This window comes from Xiphophorus hellerii, chromosome 5 (assembly GCF_003331165.1).
Source record: "Xiphophorus hellerii strain 12219 chromosome 5, Xiphophorus_hellerii-4.1, whole genome shotgun sequence".
Taxonomy (NCBI): domain Eukaryota; kingdom Metazoa; phylum Chordata; class Actinopteri; order Cyprinodontiformes; family Poeciliidae; genus Xiphophorus; species Xiphophorus hellerii.
The window spans coordinates 12,390,211-12,408,650 of record NC_045676.1 but is presented as its reverse complement, the minus strand read 5'-3'; the positions used below and the strand labels follow the sequence as shown (position 1 = coordinate 12,408,650).

The following is an 18,440-nucleotide window of genomic DNA, read 5'->3' as shown; positions in this document are numbered from 1 at the left end:
TTTAGTCATTTAATTCAAGTGTGTAGGCCAAGAAACACATCTAAAAGTTGCAGGATTCCGGTCCTCTAGTAATGCAGTTTGAGATCACTGACAGAGACTCAAGAGTCTCCAACTTTCATCCTCAGAAGGTCAGTTGTGAGGATCAAATGAAAACCAGCTTTGATAACAAACATTATAAAATTTCTTCCAGTTCATATCATTAATTTAGATGAAATTACTATTACAATTATAATTAAATTTTGTAAATGTATTATTAACATCTTGAAAGTTTTTAATTATTCCCCAAATACACTGTCTCAGATGATTTACTGTGGTTACAAGATGGAATCAAAGTAAAAAGAAGCTACTGCAACCATTAAAGCTCCCCTGGTGTTACACTTTTCTGTATTTTGAACTTTGTGACCAAGCAACTTCACAAATATAACCTACTTCCATTTGCGACCTTGTGAACTAGGACTTGTCAGACAATTTTAACATCTTTTAGCAAAACTGTGATGATATTGATTGAAAATTGATAAATGTTCCAAACAGTTTTGCTTCAAGGTTGACCTTCCAAATAGTTGAGATCTGTAGGTCTAGCTGTAAAGGGTTTTGTTGAAAAGGGACCGTAAAATGTACTTACGGATGTAGTCGGTGGTTTCCTGCACTGTGTCAGTCTTCAGGAGGTTGTCGGCCAACATGAAAGCACCCGTTTCCACGGTGTCGAGGAGTAGAGTGGCTGAGTGCAGCTGCTCGCTGGTGGGCAGCTCTTTCCACGCCGCCTGAGCTCTTGGATGCAACAAATTATTTACTGTCTCAACCATCGCCTGGGGGAGCAATAAAGACACAGAGGTCATATAGCTGAAGCCAGTGCAGATGCTTTCACCATTTCAGTCAGTCATGAAGCATGTAAAAATAAATGCAACTATGACTATGGCACAAGCAGCGCTGCTACACCCCAAACTACTGAAGCCAGGAGTTGTGAGAATGCAGGAGCGTTTAATTTATCACGTTGATAAATTACAGAAGTCAGGACGATACGATGGCAGCAATGCAAATATGGCATTCCCATGCAGATATGAATAAAAAAAGGAAAAACTAAAATGTTGTATGAAAAGCACATTTTTAGTACCCAGGCTCCTTTTTTGTTTTTTTATGAGGATAATCACAGATGTTTTGAAAATCAAGCTTGTTAGTTGATTGCAATCACTATATGTTGACACCCTAAAACTCTTTTTTCTTCTTTTAAACAACAGTCTTATCCACCACTTGGAACAATTATACTGTGGGTGTCAGAAAGAAATTGGAGTTTGTTTTTTTCTGGGGTTTTTTGGTTCACATCCAGTGGTGTGATGCAGTTTTGAATCCAAAGATATTATAGAAGACCGAGAAGAGGCTTTATGCCGAACATGAAATGTTCTCCACCGTATAATACCTGCTGTGTTTTATCTTCAGCTCACATTTCCTTATAGTCTCAAGAAGTCAGCTCCTGCTTTTCTCGCTTAAACACCAAAACACGCTCATACACACACACACACACGCCTACACACATCTCAGGAAGGCCCAGGGAGAGATAAAGAGACAGAGCGAAAGGAGAAGTGGTGCAGAGGTGGGGGTGGGAAAAGCCATGGGAGAGCGATAAAACAGTCCAGTGAGTCCATGGTGACAGGCGTCCACCGGGAGCAGGAGAGGCAGAGAAGCAAATACAGGTGCTATCAAACACACACATCTCACACTCCCCTTTGTCTCCTTATTTTCTTTTGATCTGTAAACCAGCCCTCATGCAGACACACAGCTCATCTTTAACTCAGTTTTCAGAGGCAGGGCAGTGAGAAAGCGGGAAACGTAACACAGGTGCTATTAAAGAAGCTAAAAGCATCTCCGGCAGGGAACTGACAAGGGCAAAGAAACGGATTGCAAAATATCTTTTTTTTTTTTGCCGTTCGCACATTCAGCACTCGACTTGATCCCTGTGTCAGTACACAGTGGAAACGGAAAACAAGAAAATTAGCTGCAGCAATTGTTGCGTTCTTTGTATTAATACTTGCATAAGTGATAAGATATTTTAAACTTTTTCCAGTTTTGGTCATGTCACAACCCATTGTATGTGATAGACCTTTGCAAAGCAGTGTACTCTGTGAAGTAAAAAGAAATTTTTTTTTTAATTTTCGGCTTACTGCAGCCTTGCACATTAAGAGACTTAAATATTGGCTCACACTTCTGTGTAAAAGAGCCCAGACTGTGACTGTATGGAGAACATCTGCAGACTGTAACTTTCCTGTCTTGTCACAGATTGACTATTGGATTTAGGTCAGAACTTTTATTGGCCCATTTTAACACATGAATTTAATTTGATCCAAACCACTATAGGGAACGTTGGGTCAGGATGAAGTGTTTTCTACCATATGTAGTACTTTACAGGTTGGAAACGTTCAAACATTCAGTGTTAGGCTTGTCTGACCTAAGCATCTTCCTTCACTTGCTATGTCACTTATATTGTTTGTGGCAAAGTGCAAGTAGGACTTCTTTCAAAAGTTGTGTTTTGCTTGCTACTGTTCTAAAACGGTTAGATTTGTTGAGTGCACAAGTGGCAGTTGTCTCCCACATCAGCAGTGGTTCTATGCAGTTCCTCCAGAGTTAATATAAACCTCTTGAATGCTTCTTTGTTTTATATTCTTCTTGTCAGCTCAGGTAGATGGCCAAATTTTGGTAGGTTGGCCAGTTGAAGTATTTTCTTTACATCTTCAGAGAATAGAGTGAACAGAGCTCAGTGAGATTTTCAAAAAATGGGAAAATTATTATTTAACCCTGCTTTATTCCTGACCTGTCTGCTATCTTTGTTGGTCTTCATGATGGTCACTTTGATTACCTTCACAGAATAATTGTACTCACACCGAGATAAAAATACACACAAGTGATTTCTATGGGAAATTGCTTGCTCCAGTTTTATGGCTGGGGTATCACATTAATTCATTTTGTAAACCAGAGTTATGTGCTATCTTGTGTTGTTCCAACCCAAAAATGCCACAAATATACAGTTAAGGTTTTACTGCAAGAAATTGATAAGAGACTAAACATGATAAATGAGATCTAATTCAAGTTTTTCTGTTTTAGAAATTATCCTGTTTTCTTTTTTGGGGGTGTTTTGTGAGGGTTATACCTATACATAAATACAGTAAAGCACAGACACACATGGACAAACACTGCTCCCAACAAGCTAATATGATAATATTATGTCCTCTTTTAGCGCTAGCAGCTAATTAGCAGGGATGCATATCGGATGAGTTTGGGAGAGCTACATGTAAACAAAAACTAATTAATCCACTTCTTCAGCAAACAGCCAGAAATAAGCAGCAGTGGATGTTCAGCACACTTGTGCAAACTTGTTTCGATCAACATCCTGTCAACACAGTGACAGAAGGCTGCAGGCTTTCAAGCCCTTTAAAGAAAGTTTTGACATTATTGCAGCTACAGCTGTTTTTGGTTTCTTTCTGCCAGTTACTACTAACAAATTATAATGCTACCATTTAATATCAGTGTTTTATGTTGGGGTGTCATCGTTTTTATTTTGGTGTTTTATTTCCATTGTGTGTCATTTGTTTTATTTCCTGATGTTATTTTGAAATGATTTCCATTTCTCCATACATTCTGTCTACATTTGCCTCCTGTGACTATGACAGGTTTGAATCATTGATTGTATTTACAATCTCCTGTAACATATACAGTATGTATTCTGCATTGTTTTCCCTGTCAGAGTCTCATCAGTGTTATCATCTTATTGGTGTGCTGAGAATTGTTTCACATTCCCTGCACCCTGGGATTTTTAAAATGGCAATTTCCTGCACCTGGAACACCTTTGTTAAAGTGTAATTTGTTTAACAAGAAATCAAAGTTTGTTTATTTGTTCTTCACCAGCCTGCATCCAGCCTGATAATATTTTTTTAATACTACATTGCAGGAATAATGATGAATTCCTACTTTTACTTGTTGTAAAAGTAGTTTTATAGTTAGAACTAAATAAATATACAGTGGTCTCACAAACTTAGAACTGAAGGTGAGTGAATTCTAAATGTACTTTCTCAAAACAATGAATCAAATTGAATTATTTTATTTTTATTTTCAAGTCCAGTGTTCTATAAAGATATTGATTACGCAAGAGGAACTGTCCTTATTATGTTTTGGCCCCGTGTGTTTTTAGCTTACCTTACAAATAATAATAAATAATAACTTATATTATTCGATGAAACCTTCACAGCTTATGAGAGCCGTTTGTACTTATTCTCAGGTAATGTGATTGCAAACAATTGCTCAAAAAAAAGAGAAAACAATTCACATGTTATTTTTTTCATTGATTTTACAATAAATATTACATCAGATTTTGCTCTGATGTAATATCAAAGCAAAATCTGTGCCAATCTGATTTTTTTTGCCACAAACCTGTGGCAAAACCTAATGCCACAGGTTTTGTGACATTAGATTTGATGTTGGGGGACATAATTGCTTTCAGCATTACATCTTATAGCGATTTGCGTCTGTTGATTATTTTCCATCTAAATGTGTACAACTGTTACATAGGAGCCATTGTGACTAGTAATGTGTAGGTACTCAGATATGTAAAGTGAATCAAAGCAAATCAAAGTTTGCTTCCAGTGCCTGTTTTATTATTTATTTACACATGAATTAGTTTATTTTCCTATAACTTGGTGCAAGGACAAAGTTCACACAAATGTTACAATCTTGTAGTTTACTACAAAGTATAAAGTACATCGTTGTGTAGTGATTTACATATACTCTTCACCATTTGCACAAATACCAAAAAAGGCACAGCAAGCAAAGATTGTGGACATTAATGCCTATGTCTCAAGTATGTATAAAATTCAAGTTGGAGCTGGAAAAGATAATTTATGTAAAGAAAATTCTTATATTTTTAGTGAGTTTATATAAATGAGACTTGAAAAAAGTGTTTTCAACTCTTCTTTTAAACATGCAAAACTTGGAATAATTTATAAGATCAGACTTGTTTTATGAGACTTATTCTAGATCAACACTCCTTGAGATTCTCCTGCAACTTTTAGCAACTTGTGGAACCCTGCAGAACACTCTCAAGCTTGTCCCCGTTTCTTCCCTGGGGCTACTCTGGAGTTGTACATATTTAATTTCTTTCATCCATGCTAATCTTGTTTTAGTTGATTCGGTTGCTTTAAATTTTAATCACAGTCATTATTCTTAACTGCTTTTAGCATTTAACATTCATGTCTTTTTCATATCTTTCTCATGACTGTTGTTTGAGTTACTTCCCATACTGTCACACTGCTGTCTGGAGTTCAAATCAGAGCTGTGTGGCATGTGCTGAATGGGGCGGCATGCATGTGCCTGTGGTAATTTGTGTGTGTCTGTGTGTGCAACTGGGGGTGTGGACTACGGGCTAAGGGGAAGCATTGTTGTTCATCATTCTGCTCCACTTGCTGTTCAGTAGCTGCCCAGGCAAAGGAAACAGATCGAGGGGAAGACATTCTTTACTGTGGCCATGGCAGATATGAGAGCTTTGGTGATGCGTTTCATTCTCCATTACTCATGCTGCTTGTGCATAATGCTCACAAATGCTCACAATTATGTGTTAGCGATAACCAAGCTTCTCTACTCTCATTAAACTTCTCTTTGCTTCTTACTGAACTCACATTTTTAATTTCATCAATGTTTTTCGCCACTGAAACTTTATTCACCAGCACTGAGATTACATCTGTAGAAGCAGGGAGTTAGGTAAGGCAGAAAAAAGGGATGCCATTTCCTTTAAGGGCTAGACATCTCAGTATTAGAAAGACAGACACAGAATGAATATAAGTGTGGGGTTGTGTCGGAGTGTGTCTAGGAGCTCTGGTGCCGTCGGTGACATTTCTATCGTGCACAAGTAGGAAGACTTAGGGGCTAAAAGAGACAGAGGGTTTTTTAAGGGGTTCTTCAAAGAGGGGGAGAACTCTCTGCAGAGACAGATAAGGGGCGCCAGTTAGGAAGTGTGTATTTCTTAGTGAGACCACAAAATTCAAGAAAGCTGTGCACATTTGTGAGCACATACACACAGCCTCATGACAATAAATGGGGCAGAAGTGAAATGCTTTGAGGCATAGGGGTAATCCAGCGTAAACAGCAGCGGCAAGGCAGACTAGAACTGGGCTGGTTGACTACTCCCAACCACCCAAGGTGAACTTGGGCACACAAGCACATGTACAGTATGCTGTACTGTGTAAAAGCCCAGAGCTGGGATGTTAGAAATATGCAGAGGCAACACGAGAGGAAAGACGGATCTTTTTTTTTTTGCCTGGTTGAGATGGGACAAAGTGTGAGAATGTTTTCATGAGAGTGTTCATCTGCTATTAGTTGTAGGGAGTTCAAAAGATTTTTTTTTTGCCTATTCATCAAAGTAAAATGTGTCTTGCAAAACGCAATCCAGTTGAAAACTCAAGGCTTCATCAAACAACATGGCTCTAAGCTATTATTATGCACCTTGGATGTGTCAGGGACTTGATATAAGTTCAAATTCTGTGGTAACTATGTTTGAAACTCCTAATTTGAAGTAAGAGGGAAAGTAGTTTTTGCGTTTTCTGGCTGTTTTGATGGAGATGACTTAATAAACATGAATGAGAGGAATCTGGCTGTGGACACTGCTCCTACAAAGCTTTGGTGGTGCGCTGAAACAGCTCAGCTTTATTTCAAAAATACATAACCACTGGTACTAGAATGGCTTCACCTTTAAAAAAAACTATTTATAGTAAATTAGCTGGCACATTTACAAGGTTTTCAATGCTACTGAAAGACCACATGCAAATAACAATATATATATACGGAGGAAATCAGATTTTCATGTCCTTTCTAAAGGACAGAGGTTTTTGTCTTTCCTGTTTTAGGCCAGGTAGAATTATGAAGCTCTTTGCAAAATGTCAAAATAATGAGAGGATTTCCTTCCATTTGAGAAGTTTTTCTTATTGCTTTCTTTAAAAAATCTAGTAGAATTGTCTTTAAACATTTTGACAATTGTTTGCTGGACATTTCCTGCTTCTTGTGACCAAACTGCTGTAACTGAGTCAGGTTCAATATATTGCCCAAATATTTTCAGATGCTTACTTTCTTTTTGTGATGCCATGGCTGTTAAGTCAAACACTTAAATTTTAGTTTGATCGAGCATCAGGTCTTTTGTTACTTTTGTAGAATTCTTTATACATCCTCTTTCAGCCTAAGACTGCACATAACTCATTTTAATGTGGATAACCCACAATTTCACATGATGCTTAATTTTGTTTAAGGGTTTATGTGTAACCTGGCAACAGATTGGACATTTCTCAGGAGTAGATAGTTTTAAAGAATTGTTTGCACACATTTCAATATCTGGAAGTTGAATCGGACAAATATCCACAAATATATTCCTGATATTTTTCCATGATGTTGCACAATAACACAGTATGTTTTCAAATTTAGCAAATGTGTGCCTTTAAAGAATGTAATAAAACATTATCTTATAGAACTCTGGCATTATTATAGGACTCAGTGACAATATTAAACAGTGAGAATTAAAGTTTTTGTGTCTTTTTAAAATTCCATGTAAACACTGAAAATATAGTTTTTAGTGTAATGTAACACAACAGATGACCAAATAACCCCTATGTTTTTTTTTCTTTTTTACTGTACTTTACTCTTATAACAATTCCACTTTTAAAGTATGGATTGTCAAATGGTGACCTTCTTCAAACTTACTTTTAACACTTAGCTACATTAGCATTAAAGAAGACTCCCTTAACTTTTAAGTCATTTGTGTGGCAGCATTTTGTCCACTCAGTACAAAATGGAAGTAATAACAGAAGCAAAATATAAGTAATTCATGAGCATAGTTTGAAAATATTGCCATGCAATGCTGGCTAACATCTTTAAAGGTGATATAAAATTGTTTAATGACTCAAAGTTAAAGGGTTACTTTGCCATTTTGACAGTCAGAAATGCATTTGATCATCTCTAGTATAAAATTTAAATCACCTAAACTGATCAAAACTGAATCAGATAATTCAACATGTAAATTAGATTGTTTAAAACAGTTGCTGTATTTGTGAAAATGAATAATAATAAAAAAATGTCTTTGGGCTTTAAGGCCACCTCAGAGTGAGACAAAAAAGATGATTTTGGAAACATTTTTTAAAAGCAAAACAAAACAAATGGATTTTTAGTTTTCCTGAAAATTTTGTTAAAATTTTGTCTCAACTTGTGAGCTGAATGTATTATTTTACCCCTAAATATTAGACATCATCAAGCTTTAAAGTCCTCTCCATAACCTAACATTGTTTTTGCTCCACTCCTCTTTTTTTTGCTGTTTTCTCTCACTTCAAATTTGTCCTCTATTGTTTCTCTTGCCCCTCTTCTATCTGGCTGGCTACCTCCTTTTAGGGCATCCTAAAGCATCAAAGCCTCTCCACACCACCAACTTCATCATGGGTAAATTGCCAATTTGGTATACATGAAACGAGTCCCCAGTTACCCAAAACCAAATGACCGAGGAGGGGTAGATGAAGTGTAAGAAGTGGAGAGAAACAGAGAGAGAGAGAGACAGAAAGAGGCAGGGGAGGGAATTCAATTATTTTTTTGTCTCTATTAAGAATGTAGACCTCCTGCACACTCTCCTCACTTGGCAATTAGTGCCACGGATAATTAACGAGGAGAGGGCAGTGCCACACCACATCCCTAATCATGCACATTTCTATCTGGCAGAGTAAAGAGCCTGTTGGTATAATTTTGTTTCACATAACCAAGGCTAATCATATAATCGATCACTCACAGGCCTCCTCTTGCTGCACCTGAGGCGTGTGCTCTAGCATTTGGATTCAGACCTGTGCAGAGTCGTGCGCATGCTGTCTTTTTCCCCTGAAATGCAGCCTTATTTGGCTTAAGGAGACGCATTACAAATGCCTGACTGTTGCGATGTGACAGCGAAAGATTATTGTTGAAAATATATTTAAATATTTGAGGTATGCGTGTGAATGCGTGTGTGGGTGTGCGTGTGTGTGTGTCAGCTTGCATATACTCCTAAGCCATGTTCTATGATGTGACATTGCTGACTGGTGCTGACGTTAAGACTTTTCAGGGGAGTATGAAGGAAAAAAGCCTGCATCAGGAGAAAAAAGAGCAACCCCATCTACCATGTGTTGGCGTGTGTGTGTGTGTATGCGTGTGTCGGTGGGAGAGGACAGAAAATAATTCTCGATCTACAGACCATGCATGTGGATGTTGGGGTCCTTTGATCCGCTGAATAGTGATTTTGTCTTGGTTTTTTTAGTTGACCAGATACATTTTTGAAACATGTTAGGTTTTCTATTAGCCCAGGGCGTCGACACAAACAAACAACGATGCAAGAACACCAACAAGGACAAAGTGTAATTAATTCAGAGCCACAAAAATGGGAAGGTATTATTTTTAACACAGGGAGGCCGTGATCAAGCCGCACGCAACAGGGTATCCATCATGTTCCGCTGTTTCTCAATGTGTGCTACACACACGGCATTTCAAGAAATGGAGATGGATAGCCAGTTATTTGCTTCCAGACAAGCCTGTGTGCAATTCTGCTGAGATAAATGCAACCAAGATGAACTATTATTGATATTGATCATGCCCTCTTATCGGTGATATATTTTGGAGCAAAAGTAAAAACCAAGGAATAATAAACCCAATGAAGAAACAGTTTGATACAGAGATGCTGATAAAAAGTGGAGATCAAGACCAGAACAAACCTGTTAACCTCAAAGGGTTGTATAGCTACATCACAAGAGCATCATGCACTGAGTAATAGCTTGTGACTAGAGTCGGGTCACTTTCAGCTGGAAAAGGCCAACTCGGTAACCAACTCATGAGAAACGTACCATAGCTATGTGCCACTAAGTTAAAACAACAACATCATTGCTTAAGGATGAGGACTTATATTTATTTTTGGTATCAGTGTGTATTTTAAAAATTTAGAGGCGTTGAGATGCCATTTTATCAGTTAAACGCACAGCGACAACTATTGACATGTAACTGTGCTAATCACTAACACTAACTCTGTCATCATTTTGTTTTTGCTTTAAACGCGCTGTTTTACACTGAATGCACTCTTAAAAACACAATGTGGCATCTAATGTACTGCTAATACAAATAATTATTGACCACAATTATCTAGCCTTAGGTCATTAAGGCTAGACAAGAAATATTTTAAATTCTATTATTATATCACTTTTATTTACAGTATTTGTGTATTAAAAGTTTTCAAAAGATTTGCATGAAGACCATTTTAAAATTATTAAGAATGAAATAATCCATTGATACAAAGTTAATCTATGTGGGTTAATAATAAAGAAAGTTGCAGCATTGTATTTTAGTTTCTGTGTAATTTATTTTCATTACATTCTACTCTTTTCGGTGGTTGAAATAACTGACTTCTAAAAGGCCTTTTATTCTACTAAAATGTCAAGGTTTTTACTTTAGAAAATCAATTGTTCCTTTTAAAAAGAGCAAAAGAGAATATTTTGACTCAAAACAAAAGACAAACTGCCCAAACCCTTTCTTAAAAATACAAATTCTGAATTAAAGATAAAAAATAAATGTTTTTTTTTTTAAATTAATGGCATTAATTGCTAATGCCAAATATATTTGATAATCTTGTGTGTTTTAAGGAAAATAAGAGCCGGAGAGACGTTGATGAACATATCTGAATTTCATTCTTAAATAGTATTAGGAACTGGCAAAGAGAAAATTTGGACTGGTGTATCTCTAGAAGCTGCAGCACATGATTGCATTTCATGTGTGGTGTTGTCATGTGTGATAATACACACACAAGCAAATACACACAAGCTTGCATGGAAGATAACATACTGCAAATTAAAAGAGAGTATAAAATAATTTCTCTTCAAAAAAATAGTTTGCATCTTCTCCCTGTGCATGCATGGGTTCTCTCCGGGTTCTCTGGCTTCCTCCCACAGTCCAAAAACATGACTGTTAGGTTGATTGGTCTCTCTCAATTCTCCTTAGGTGTGGGTGTGTGCGTGCATCATTGTTCGTCCTGTCTGTCTCCCCACCTCTTGCCCGTTGACTGCTGGAGATAGGCACAAGCGCCACATGCGACCCCACAAGGCATAATGTGTTGGATAATGGATAAAAAAAACAAAAACAAAACAAAACCCAAAGACACAAGGGACAACGGTGTTGCAAAGTAATTAACCAAACCAGGAAACGGAAATACCTGTGTGAAAAACCTGCAGGACCTTTCTCTCTTCTGAAGCTGCAAATTCAAACAATTCAGCTGTTAGCAGTGCAGCACCCCTCTATGAGGGGCCGTTTAGGACAAAATTTACGTTTTGTCTCTCACACACTACCAAAAACTCTCGCATACTCCAAAAAAGTAGCCACGCACACTCCAAAAAATTACGTTTTGTCTCTCACACACTACCAAAAACTCTCGCATACTCCAAAAAAGTAGCCACGCACACTCCAAAAAATTACGTTTTGTCTCTCACACACTACCAAAAACTCTCGCATACTCCAAAAAAGTAGCCACGCACACTCCAAAAAATTACGTTTTGTCTCTCACACACTACCAAAAACTCTCGCATACTCCAAAAAAATAGCCTCGCATACTCAAAAAAATTACGTTTTGTCTCTCACACACTACCAAAAACTCTCGCATACTCAAAAAAATTACATTTTGTCTCTCACACACTACCAAAAACTCACGCATACTCAAAAAAATAGCCACGCACACTCAAAAATTACTCACGCACATTCAAAAAATACTCAAATTGCGTATACACACACTACTAAAATGTCACACACACACACACAAACGTTAACTTTCTCGCTCACATACACTACTATCAGCTCGCGCACATACACACAAACGTTAACTTTCTCGCTCACATACACTACTACCAGCTCGCTCACATACACACAAACGTTAACTTTCTCGCTCACATACACTGCTAACAGCTCGCACACACACAGACGTTTATCTCTCACATACACAAGACTAAAGTTGAACACACACACAGTACTAAGACTCGTTTTATGTATGTGTGAGAGCGAGACTCTTTATGAATGTGTGAGAGCGAGGCTCTTTTTGAATGTGTGAGAGCGAGGCTCTTTTTGAATGTGTGAGAGTTGTCACGGAAGAGGCGGGGCATAATTTTTGGATCAAACTGCGCATGCGTAGATCCTAAACTATAAGTTTCGATTGTTGACTCACTGTATGTTCTATTACTTAGTATATTTGTGCTTTTAAATATATATAGAACGTTTAACTTTCTTGTAGATTAAATGTGCTATAGAAATAAATGAATCTGATTGATTGATTAAAAATAGCAAAATTGCTGTAGTACAATCTGTCCACTGGGTGCCAGATTGTAGCACTGCGGGCAGTCGTTGAATCGTTTAATGCGCCTGTCAAAGTGCTGCCTCCGGAGAAGATAGAATGGTGTTTAAAATGGCAGCTGCCTGACCAATTCTCTCTCGTTTCGAATTAGAGTTAGCCATGTTCGGTATAGCAAACTCTTTCTTCTTCGGCACTAGTTGGCGCCGGTTAATAATTCCTGTAATACTGGCACCCAGTGGACAGATTGTACTACAGCAATTTTGCTATTTTTAATCAATCAATCAGATTCATTTATTTCTATAGCACATTTAATCTACAAGAAAGTTAAACGTTCTATATATATTTAAAAGCACAAATATACTAAGTAATAGAACATACAGTGAGTCAACAATCGAAACTTATAGTTTAGGATCTACGCATGCGCAGTTTGATCCAAAAATTATGCCCCGCCTCTTCCGTGACAACTCTCACACATTCAAAAAGAGTGTCGCTCTCACACATTCAAAAAGAGTCTCGCTCTCACACATTCAAAAAGAGCCTCGCTCTCACACATTCATAAAGAGTGTCGCTCTCACACATACATAAAACGAGTCTTAGTACTGTGTGTGTGTTCAACTTTAGTCTTGTGTATGTGAGAGATAAACGTCTGTGTGTGTGCGAGCTGTTAGCAGTGTATGTGAGCGAGAAAGTTAACGTTTGTGTGTATGTGCGCGAGCTGGTAGTAGTGTATGTGTGCGAGAAAGTTAACGTTTGTGAATGTGCGAGCTGTTAGTAGTGTATGTGAGCGAGAAAGTTAACGTTTGTGTGTATGTGCGCGAGCTGGTAGTAGTGTATGTGAGCGAGAAAGTTAACGTTTGTGTGTGTGTGTGTGACATTTTAGTAGTGTGTGTATACGCAATTTGAGTATTTTTTGAATGTGCGTGAGTAATTTTTGAGTGTGCGTGGCTATTTTTTTGAGTATGCGTGAGTTTTTGGTAGTGTGTGAGAGACAAAATGTAATTTTTTTGAGTATGCGAGAGTTTTTGGTAGTGTGTGAGAGACAAAACGTAATTTTTTGGAGTGTGCGTGGCTACTTTTTTGGAGTATGCGAGAGTTTTTGGTAGTGTGTGAGAAACAAAACGTAAATTTTGTCCTAAACGGCCCCTCATACCCCTCACCAATTACACACATACACAAGGAAGTACACTAACTTCATTAAGAGTGTGCAAAAAAAAGGAAAAGAAAAACACTTTGGTAGCCAAATTGTATGTTACCCAGTCCTCCACCCCTTATTGCTTTTTCTTCTCTCGCTCTAACATATTTATCTTCCTGCTTTTTTTATTCCTTAAATATTGACTTGATCTCTGCATCTACTGTCAACTTAATTGATGCCATTAATTACAGAGTCCTTCATGCGTGACTGGTCAGTTGCCTAACGTTAATAAGGAAGCATCCCAAAGTAATATATCATCCCGTTAGAAACAAATAACAACTTAAAGCATTTTTATTTAAAAAAAAAAAAACAAAGAAAGAAAAAGTTATGTGTTGGTGACCGGAAAGGGCTAATTTTTACCTTGACTGGTATGTCTAGTGTCTGTCACATTCAATATTTAAAAATCACATTTTTTCTGGTTTGTAAACACAATAACACATTGTGGTCTGAAATATGAAACATGAAATTCTGAGAGGTTTTTAACAATTTCCACTAGATCTAATCTGCTATACTAAAAAGAAGCAACCAAAAACTAATCCATGATCATAAACGTGAGAAAAATTATCCTTCAAAGCTTTCCCCATCTGGCATTTTCAACTGGCAGCCTTACAGGGCAGTACTGACAGACTCAATTTATACAAGTACCTGTCAGTAAATTAGAATATTATTGAAATGTTAGTCCATGTCAGTAATTGAAATAAACAAATGGAACTCATATGCTGTAATTTCATTATATGTGCAGTGATAAAGTTCAAGCACTTATTGTACTTATTTTGATTATTAGAACTTACTTCTAACAAAAACCCAAAATGTAGTAATTACATGGGAACGTTTTGTGTTTTAAATGAATTTTTACTATAGAATGGTTATATGGTTAGTATCGTTCTATAGTGAGTTGACTCTTAGAGCTACTACCTCACTCAGAAACAACAGATTACTACAAGTAACTTGGATTGTGAGCCTATCTTCCTCCAGGTTATAGTACCAAATTATATTCATAACAAGACTGAGCAGCGGTTCCGTCCTTTTTCTCCATAGTACTTTAAGACACTTCTTACATGGATTTTGGTTCAGGAGAGACTTAATAAGGAAATCTCACAGCTGTAGCCCATGTCCTGGGTACATCTCTGTTGTCTCATAGTGGACACCTTGATAATTTCCTCCACAAGCTCTTCAGTGGGCTCAGCTTTACAATCCTCTCAAGGCTGCTGTATTTCTGTTGCTTTAGCACCTTTTTTGACAACACTTTTTCCATCCAGTCAATTTTCCAGTAATATTCTTGGAAAGAGCATTGATTCGGTCAGATTCTTTAGAAATGTTTTTTTGAGGCTGAACCTCCTTATGGATAGTGTCGGTGATTGTCTACTGGGCAACTGTCACGTCCATTAGGTCATAACAATAACATGACTTGCACAATCATTGTGTCTCAAAAAAGCTACATTTTTATTTGTGTTATGTAACTGAATTTGGTTTTTTTCTTTAGCTGTACATCATAATTATCAAAATTTACAAAAAAGAACTTTTTCAACTGAATTACTGAAATAAATTATTTTCTTACAATTTTTTAACTTATAAAGATGCAACTGAAGTATCTGTTGACATTGTGGTTCACTACTGCTTTATTCATTCATCTAGAATCTATATATTTTTAAAGAGCCAGATCTTTATAAAACAGTTTTTTCAGAGAAATTTCCAGATTATTGTGTGAAGCAAACCGTTAATCAGGCAGTTTTAACCAGTCTATCTCATGGCTAACTCCACTGCAAAAGAATGACTTAATGTGACTGCTAAAGAAGGACAAAATTTCAATTATCAACTGCCTCTAAATAGTTGCAGCTCAAAGACAGAGGTTCATTAAATGATCTGTATATTCTCTCACAGGGCTCTGCAGTGTACTTTAAATGTAAATAACTGAAGGACGGCTTTATTAAATGTTGGTCCTGATCTGTAAAGAGAGTGGAAGGACTCTGCCAAACACTAAAAACAGTTATCTGTCTTGTGGTATGTCGAGCAAAACTTCATACAAAGAGCCACACAGTGAAGAGGATGAAACAGAAACACTAAAAGCAGTTATTTATCATGTGGAGCTCTACATTGTTATGCCTGCTACTTCATCAAACTCTGCACAAAGATGTTTTTTTAGACAAAAACAAAAGAACATGCTATTCATCTTTCTGTTAACTCTAAAGGACCCTCCTCCCCTATCTGTTTCCCTTTTCTTCTTCCTCCATATTTCTTCTGATTTCCTGTCACTTTGAGTCGCAGCCCAATAAATGCTGATGCCTGTAGAAAAGTCTATTTTACTCTATCACTCTGTACATGTTCACCTCCTGTGTCTTTAGGCAGTACCTTAGTAAGGCTGCGGGCAGCACTGTCCTTGCCTCCGGGGGTGAGGTTCCTCAGTTGGACATCCAACAGTTCGACTAGCTGGGCCATGGCCCGGACTGTGGATGGCACATCGCCAGGACGCAGAAGCCCTTTGGTCTGCTCTGCCAGCTCCTTGGCCACAATCGCTGCAGTCTCGCCTGAGCGAAGCTGCAAGCCAGGGAAGGACGGCGGAGGGAGGCGGTGGGGGGAGCACAAAGTGAAAGTAACAGAGAGATGGATGGCAGTTGAAAAAAAAGGAAAAAGTTAGACGAGGTGAGAAGAGAAGGGAAAAGTTCGGCAAAGGAGAAAAAGTTTATAAGAGACGTCAGGTGAAGAATAGCAAGAGAGAGAGGAAGGTTCCAGCAAAATGACAGATGGAGAGAAACAAGACAGAAGACAATGGACAGGACAAGGTAGAAGTAAATGTGAAGGAATGGAGGTGATGGGTGAAAGGGAGGGAGGAAAAAAATGTAAAGGGTTAGCTTAAAATTCACTTCATATAGGGTGAAAACATAAGACAGGTACAGCAAAGACATTTACATAAAGCATGCACACACTGTGTGGCAAATTGTTTAGGAAATCACTATATAGGAAAAAAAACACATTTCCAGTTCTACAACTCCCTGCATATGGCAGCTATTCCAACAGTGGTGGACCGACGGATGGATTAATTTTGATAATTGGCATGAAATAGTGTCTGCAGATAATTTTTTTTTTGCAAATACAAATATTGTTTTGTATCCCCTGTCAGGATCTTTCCATTGTTTTAATCCAGAACAGAAAAATATCTAGATCCAGATTTTCAGACTGCACATGAACCAACAGTCATAAATATTCATGAAGACTAACTCATGTTCATGACAGGTGTTATGTCATGTTTATGACAGTGTCATGACAGTCTTATTCACAACCCGTCAAATAAAGTGTTACCAACAAAATAACTGTAGAAAACAAGCAAAAAATATTGTTGAATAAATTTTTTTTAAAACTGTGCACTTTATTTCTTTGTTCTGTATTAGAAGATCTCTCTTTCAGATGGCCGCTCCAAAAATGTAGATAAATTTTAGAATTTACCGAAATTCTAAAATGAATTTAGATAAATAAACATAGTTTTTATTTCACTTCAACATTTTGCAGCTTATTTTTAAATCTTATGGTATTTATTTATGTGTTTTATTGAAATCAAATAAAAATTTTAGTCTTTATTGTTCTTGCAAGTTTTAAACATAGGAATGTTTTTCATGCAACAGTAAATTAATAAAGCTATTATCTAATTTGTCGCTTCTGATGAAATCTCATTGTGAGTTCATGATCTTCTTAGACATTTCTTGTTCCCTGTAGCGATGTAATCTCTCATATCTCAAATAAAAGTTAGGGCTAAGGAATGATGAAGCGATACATGGCCTAAATCTTTCCCTGTGGTCAAAGCTTCGGCATGGGTGAGAAAAACTGCTTCGGGGTTTTAGTCATAACACAAGCGTATCGCTGAGGGCTGACCGAGCCAGTGGCAGCATTCAGACTTACTTTCTGCATGATGTGGTTGACCCAGGGTGACGTGCAGTTGCTGAGGTCAGGGCCTTGGGGAGCCCAGTAGCCCAAACGGGGCAAGCACACATATGTGGCCACGCCTGTAAGACAAGAAGAGCAAACAGAGTGAGACAACTATGACATTCTCCAGAAGACAGGAAAGCTGCTTGGCATTTTGGGGTTTGCAGTGTTTGGCTGAATCAGGATGTAAAACAGCAACAGGACCTTGCAAGGTATACATGCTTTATGTGAAAGACTAACACAATCTAATGCAGGATTTTGATGTAAGGGAAAAAATAATAACAACTGAAATATATGCAACTTTAATAGCATTTATCTTTTACTACTCTGGTACACCTAAATAAAACAAGTGGCAAAAAATGCTTTCAGAAGCCACCTAATTAAAAGTCCACTTATGGCTGACAAGCAGTCAAGGCATATGCTAACACTGAAGTCGCTGCAAAGCTCCAGCTCAGATGGAGGAATCTGTTAAGATAACATCTAGAAGTTGTGTGTTTCACAAACTTGGCCTTTGTGAAAGAGCATTGGGGAAAATCTATTTTACAAAAAAAGCCACAAGAAGCCCAATTTACATTTTCCCACAGCCAGTCCTGGGGACATATAGTTGTGGAAGAAAATGCTCCGGTCAGTGACACCAAATTAAACTTTTGACTTACATGCACATTTTATGTGAGGCTAAAAGCAAAATATGCAGAACCTTGAACACACCATCACCACGAAACGTGGTGGTAGCATAATGTGGAAATGGTTTTAGCCAGCAAGGACACAGAAGCCGATCAGAGTAGATAACAAGATGGACGGAGCTACATTAATACATGTATTAATCACATGACCGCTCCAAAAATACATTAATACATGTATTAATGTAGCTCTACCAAACTCTACCTCTGGTAGAGGTTGCACAAGACCTGACACTGGAGCAGATGTTCATCTCCCAGCAGGACAATGACTCAAACAACAAACCAGAACTGGTGACCATCA

At 37.6% G+C, this 18,440-nt stretch overlaps 1 protein-coding gene across 12 annotated transcripts in view; it reads right to left on the bottom strand.

The window, feature by feature from the left end:
- Positions 1-18,440, bottom strand: part of adgrl3.1 (adhesion G protein-coupled receptor L3.1) — a 166,078-nt gene that overhangs the window by 43,793 nt on the left and 103,845 nt on the right. For 10 of the 12 annotated variants that reach the window (XM_032562033.1, XM_032562038.1, XM_032562039.1 and 7 more), the window contains exons 9-12: positions 17,436-17,539; positions 15,894-16,079; positions 11,228-11,266; positions 623-806 (exon numbers count right to left, since the gene is read on the bottom strand). In XM_032562033.1, the coding sequence (XP_032417924.1) occupies positions 623-806; positions 11,228-11,266; positions 15,894-16,079; positions 17,436-17,539 (513 nt within the window). The remainder of the gene's footprint in view (positions 1-622; positions 807-11,227; positions 11,267-15,893; positions 16,080-17,435; positions 17,540-18,440) is intronic. The other 2 variants (XM_032562036.1, XM_032562044.1) reach the window with 1 other exon arrangement.